We start from the raw sequence: 6,812 nt of genomic DNA on the forward strand, positions 1-6,812 counted from the left end.
TTAAAGAAAGACAGCTATGGCCTGTTTGATATGCTAGTTACAGTGTTTTCTTGTTTGAATTAATTTGAAAGTTTGACAAAAGTATTTTGTGTAACTCAAATACAATTCACCCAAATAAAAGGCCTCAAATTGGAAGTACAATCTGAGCTGTTTTTTCTCTAAACGATTTATTAGGTAGATCTTGCCTTTCACTGAGGTCGAGGTAGGAGATCCACTACTGTGCACCCATATTGTACAGCAGTAAAGTGTAAGGATTAGAAGTGCTGTGGAGAAGCAGCTGGGGCTTCACAAGCCGGTGAAATGGAATGTGAAGTCTACTGGCCCGGACAGTGAGTCTCAAAGTATAATTCTTCAAGCATGGAGGGCAAATAAAAAAGTGGTATTGACCTCAGGGGTAATCACATCAGAGATAGTATTTTGGAGTGAAATATGCTAGATAAATTGTTTAATTAAAAAGGATAGATTTAATATACACCGAGTTTATGTTTGTGCTCTTCTGCTTCAAGGTTTAGCATGATGTGCATTCAGAGATGCTCTTCTGCACACCACTGTTGTGATGCAGTTATGATTATGAGGACACGCAGTCCCCTTTTGTTGCCATTTAGTAATGCATGCATTAAGAAATGATAAAAATGTTTTTCCAGAATGATGTCATGAAAATCGACTTAAAAACTAACAAAACCCACATAATTATAACATATAGTTACGACAGTGCAAAGCAATACCGTAATTTGATAAGAACAGACCACGGCACAGTAAAAGTCTCAGAGTCTCTCTAAAGTCCCATCATCTCACACAGACGGTAAACCTCCAGCGCCACCAACTTGCTGATGCAGCATTCCGGAAGCATCCGACCACAGCCCGACTCCGAGTCCGTCTGAAAAACTCCGAGCCTCCGATCACCTATTCGACACCGAGCACCGAACACCATCTCTGCCGAGCGTTTCGACCCCGGCCCCGGCAACAGGCGATACGCAAAGCCGAGGATTTGGGCCTTCCGCTCCGGAGATTCTCCATCGCACAGCAGCAGCGGCAGCGAAGCAGGCATTTCAGAAGTTGCTCCAGATGTTCCCCTGCGCTTTCTCACGGCTGTCCCCATCAAATCCGGATTGTGCACGGCCCCCTAGTTACACATATCAATATTCATTCTGAATGGCTGTGCGCGCTGCATCGCGCCGCCATCTTCTCCTCCCTCCAATTTATTTGAGTTACTGTCACCTTCCTGTCAGTCTGAACATTCATCTCCTGTCTCTCTTATTAACAAGCCATTTTCGCCCACAGAACTGCTGCTCACTGGATCTATTTTTTGGTTTCTCACACCATTCCCTATAGACCCTAGAGACTGTTCTGCATGAAAGTCCCAGAAGATCAGCAGTTTCTGAGATAATCAAACCACCCCATCTGGTACGAACAATCACATTTCACATTGCTTCCCCATTCTGATGTTTGGTCAGTACAGCAACTGTACCTCTTACGCACTGAGTTGCTGCCACATGATTGGCTGATTAGATATTGTATTAATGAGGTGGTGTACAGATGTACCCAATAAAGAAGCCACTGCGTGTGCATTCAAACTGTAGTACATACACATGCATTAAAAGAAACATACAATATCATATTCCCCTGCAGATTTGTAAGTAGAAGATTCTAAGTTATCTTACCGTGTCAACTTCTTGTCCCCTTGCATAATATGATCCATTGAGTCTGCTCTGCCATTCCATCATGGCTGATTTATTATCCATCTCAATCTCATTCTCCTGTCTTCTCCCTGTAACGTCTGATGCCCAGACTAATCAAGAACCTATCAGACTTCGCTTTAATACCCAATGATCTTGCCTCCATAGCCATCTGTGGTAATGAATTCCACAGATCCACCACTTTCTGGCTAAAGAAATTCCTCCTCATCTCCATTCTGAAGAGACATCCTTGCATTCTGAGGCTAGGCCCTCTAGTCCTAGACTCCCTCACTACATCCACTTTATCTCGCCTTTCAATATTTGATAGGTTTCAATGAGCTCCACCTTCATCTTCTAAGCTCCAGAGCTGCTCCTATTCCCGGGATCATGATCGTGAACCTCCTCTCAACCCTCTCCAATGCCTGCACATCCCTTCTTGGATAAGGGGCTTAAAACTGCCCACAATACTCCAAGTGCAGCTTGACCAATGCCTTATAAAGCCTCAGCATTATATCCTTGCTTTTATATTCTAGTCCTCTAGAAATGAAGCTAACATTTCATTTGTCTTCCTCACCACCAACTCAACCTGCAAGTTAAATCTTTTAAGCACAAACTAGAGAAAATCTGCAGATGCTGGAAATCCAAGCAACACACACAAAATGCTGGAGGAACTCAGGAGGCCAGGCAGCATTTATGGAAAAGACAGTTGACATTTTGGGCGGAGACCCTTCAGCAGGAGGGTCTTGGCCTGAAGTGTTCACTTTACTCTTTTAATCTTTACTCAGTTAACCTTTAAGGCCTACAGTAGGACTTTGAAGTTTCCTTGCACCTTTAATTTCTGAAAAAGTGCATTACCCTACATTTCCCGACAATGTATTCCATCTGCCACTTCCTTGACCATTCTCCTAATTTGCCTAAGTCCTTCTGCAGACTCGGTTTCCTTACACTACCTGCGCTTCCACCTATCTTTGTATCGTCCACAAACCTGGCCAAAATCTATCAATTCCATCATCCAAATCATTGATACATAACACGAAAAGAAGTGGTCCCAGCACCAGCTCCTGCTGAACACCACTAGTCACCAGCAGCCAACTAGAAAAGGCCCCCTTTATTCCTACTCTTTCTCACCTGCCAGTCATCCAATCTTCTGTCCATGCTAGTGCCTTTCTTGTAATATCATGGGCTCTTATAGGGAAAATCCATGCATTGTAGGGAAAGTGCTCCAGACCACTGTTACAGAATTATCCCAAACACAAAAATCATTATTTTTTCCCACCTGTGTGCGTCCTTCGATGTATAGTCAAGAAGTGGTGATTCTTAAATACTTTATCACAGTCTTTACATCTAGCTTCTATATCTGGATACTTCCTCTTTCGTCCTCGCTTCCTTACTTTCTCTTCTTCTTCCTCCACCATTCCAAGTTTGTAGCCCATTAACTTAATGGGCCTTTGAATTCTACGGTTGCTATAGCGGCTGTGACCCACCAATGTTGCTATTCTACGTTCATAACCGTCTTGCAACGGGGACTCTGCACCCGTCCCAATATCGAGACAGGCTTCTGATTCTGATGGCTTCCTGCTTTGTTTCCCTGCACTGTTGTCCTTACAGTTTATTTTACAATTAATTTCTTCTGTGGATTGTCCAAGTTTGTTTTGATGTTCCTGTGGGCCATTCAGAGGCGGCTCACTGTCAACATCATTGCTTTCTACTTGCACTTGCTCACATTTCCGGGGCCTTCCCCTCTTGCGTTTCGGCTTCGAAGGCTGATTATCATCAACACCGGGTTCCACGACGACCACCTTGATTCCATTGGAAGCTAGGGATACCTTAACATGCAAATGGTTATCTTGATAGTCTGAGTATGCCTTGATCAAATCATTCACTTTCAGAACCTCAGCTGTAGTCACAATATGCTGAATGGACCTTTCTGTGACATTCAGCCGACCGGTGTATATGAATTCCAGCACGGCTCTGAAGGTGTCTGCAGCCATTCCGTCAAGCATGTAGATAGCTTGGCCTTGCTGGCTCTCTTCAGCGAACATCAGGGAAAAATACTCACTGCTGGCAGCAAGCAGTGCTTTGTGGGCTTTGAAGTGAACATCCTCAGCAATCAGAGTGATGTCACATAAAAAATCTCTCTTTCTTTGTTCTTCAAAATTCGTCAAAATAGTGTCTTTATAAGTCTTAGACTGGATGACAAGGGAAGAGGGAGGGACATCAGCCAATGTTTCAGTCATCTTAGTGATAATTAGTCAAATACGCATGGCATTCCTGGAAAACAAAGCAAACCACTTAATCACTCAAGTAATTAGCATACCTTTTTAAGTAATCTGTAAATTATACAATGGTGTTAGTTTACAATTATCACAAAAATATTGATGTGAATAGTAATATAAATACAAGATCACTATCATTGTTTTCTTTACAGTAGGACTGTTCCATGTCAGAAAATGTGCATGAGACATTTGTGTTATTTTTAGCTTACTAAACAGTCTTTCACTCTTCAGCACACCAGTTCTTTCAATGGTTCATATTAAACAAGAGTTGAATAAAACATCTGAAATCATTAGAACTATAGGTGGCTTGCTACCTGCAAGGAGCTGCAACTTATGGACAGCATCAGTCTCCGGGCCAATCACATCCAGGCTAAGTCGAGCACCTGGAGAAATGGTAGCTATGAGCTGTTGAGGCAAAGTGTGGGATGCAAACATTGCAGGATGTCACTGAGAAAAGAACAAACTGAACAGGAACCAAGATATGGTCAAGGTACAAGATTTGGGGCTTGGGTTATCAGGAAAGATTGGATAGGCTAGATCTGTTTCCCCTGGTAGGGTGTCTAAAACTAGAGCACATATGCTAAGAGCGTGAGAGTATGAGAGAGTGGGGAGTGGGGGGGTTGAGGGGAGGGAAGAGGGTGAGGTGGGGCAGGAGGGAGGAGAGAGAGGGAGGGAGGGGAGAGAGGAAGAGGGAAGGGGAGGCAGAGGGAAGGGGAGGGAGGGGGGGAAGGAGGAGGGGGAGGGGGAAGGGGGAGGGGGAGGGGGAAGGGGGAGGGGGAGGGGAGAGGGGGAGGGGAGAGGGGGAGGGAGAGGGGAGGGGAGAGGGGGAGGGGGCAAGGGAGAGGGAGAGGGGAGGGGAGAGGGGGAGGGGGCAAGGGAGAGGGAGAGGGGAGGGGAGAGGGGGAGGGGAGAGGGGAGGGGGGAAGGAGAGGGAGGGGTGCCAATTCTGTACATCACACTCCAATCCAGTTGGTGGTGATAATGCACCTTTAACTTAGCCTGCCAACTGCCATATAAAATTAGAGGAAGGATTGCATGCCAGATTATAGTGCAGTTACCTCCTGCTGTGCTGCTGGAATCCTCACTGAGTTCAAGGGCACTGTTGGCAATATTCCCTAATCCAAGTAGGTATGTTCAAATGCCAACACCAAGCTTCATTTAAAAAAAATCAAGTTGAGTATTTTTGTCCATTTAACTTTATACTTTTATTGATGGTAGTTTAAAGTGTTTTTAAATATATTTAATATTAATTTTAAATCCACTGTTATTAAATATCTCTGAATGTCAGATTAAGCTAATTCTGGGGTCAAGTCCTAAGGAATCCCTGTCTTGAGGCTCGGTTGCCACTAATGGAGGGCTAAGGAGTGAGAGTGTCCAGTGCAGTGAACCCTGTATAACACTGTGTTAAGTGCAGCAACCGAATTAGTGTGGGGAACAAATGTAGTAGGTTTGGATGGAACATTATTCAACCCAAGCATTCATCAGAAATAAAGCAACACCATCAGTTTAGTAATCTCTTTGTATCACATTGGAGATGGTTTCTCAATCTCTCTCTCTCTCTTCCTCTGTTTAGTTCTCTTTCCAAGGTCTCTCTCAATCTTGGGTCTCCCTCTCAGTTTGTCCTCTCTCTATAACTCCCAGTTGTAATCTTTCCTTCAATCTAGCTATTCCGAGCCTTTCTCTCATAGTCTTGCAACTGCCCCAGATCTAGTCTGCGAATGATACACAACTCGGTTGAAAAGGAACTTGTGAAGAGAATATAAGTCTGCAAAAAGATAGTTAAATGTTTGGGAAAGGTGAAACATTATGTGACAAAACTTGCCATTATGCAGTTCGGTAGGAAAAACAGATGGCAGCATAATTTAAGAGTGTAAACCGAACGAATACTAGTGTGCAGAGGAATGCGGATGTCACTCGACGGAGACCAGAAACCTGGCATAACTCTCCTGCGTCTTTCTCTCTCTCTGTCCCTGTCTCTCTCCCTCTCTCCCGAGCCTCACTTTCTCTCTCCCTCCCTCCACCCCCGCTCTCTTTCAACTTTACCGCTGTAGCTTTGTACCCAGCACCCAGGCCCCTCTCCGCTAACACTGCCAGGAAATAGCCATATCGTTTCTACTGGAGGCTGTTTTTGACAGTGGCCGGTATCGGGTTAATCCATGAGGGGAGAGCGGCCGACGACCTTACCGTGCGGCCCAGCCAGATGGCGACGTCCCTGTCATTGCAAGTACCGCGAGATTTGCCGGGACGGCGGAGACCTCAGTGACACAGACAGACCTCCAGGGGGCAGCCGAGAGCCGACACCCGGGACCACCGGGGGCTGAAATCCAGCAAATGCAGCATACGCCGCCGCTCCTCCAACGCCCAGCTTGGTCTCCCCAGCAAACTGGAACATCCCGACCGTACACTCCCTGAACCTCCAGACTGATCTCACCGGCAACCCTGAAGGCTGAGAAGTCCATGTCCCATTTGGAAAAAAAAATACCTTGAATACAGACAACATTTCCACGTAAAGTCTAAAACTTGGTGGGAAGGATTGCAGTTGCAAATCCACAATCTCATCTCCCTTAGCTGTGAAGAAGAGGATTTGCCATGGGATGCTGTAGGCAAGAGCATCTTCAAGAAAATCCCATTTACTTAACTTTAAGCAACACAAATCAAAGTTGCTGGTGAATGCAGCAGGCCAGGCAGCATCTCTAGGAAGAGGTACAGTCGACGTTTCAGGCCGAGACCCTTCGTCAGGACTAACTGAAGGAAGAGTTAGTAAGAGATTTGAAAGTGGGAGGGGGAGGGGGAGGGGGAGATCCAAAATGATAGGAGAGGGCAGGAGGGGGAGGGATGGAGCCAAGAGCTGGACAGGTGA

General features: G+C 45.4%; 1 protein-coding gene across 1 annotated transcript in view; it reads right to left on the minus strand.

Annotated features, from left to right (window-relative positions):
• The window catches only part of zbtb24 (zinc finger and BTB domain containing 24), a 56,460-nt gene extending 50,282 nt beyond the window's left edge, over nt 1-6,178 (minus strand). Inside the window, exons 1-2 of the mRNA XM_072246231.1 lie at nt 6,137-6,178; nt 2,953-3,947 (exon numbers count right to left, since the gene is read on the minus strand). Of these exons, the coding sequence (XP_072102332.1) occupies nt 2,953-3,913 (961 nt within the window). The 5' untranslated portion in view covers nt 3,914-3,947; nt 6,137-6,178. The remainder of the gene's footprint in view (nt 1-2,952; nt 3,948-6,136) is intronic.
• Between the last annotated feature and the right edge of the window lie 634 nt (nt 6,179-6,812).

This window comes from Mobula birostris, chromosome 2 (genome assembly GCF_030028105.1).
Source record: "Mobula birostris isolate sMobBir1 chromosome 2, sMobBir1.hap1, whole genome shotgun sequence".
Lineage (NCBI taxonomy): Eukaryota > Metazoa > Chordata > Chondrichthyes > Myliobatiformes > Myliobatidae > Mobula > Mobula birostris.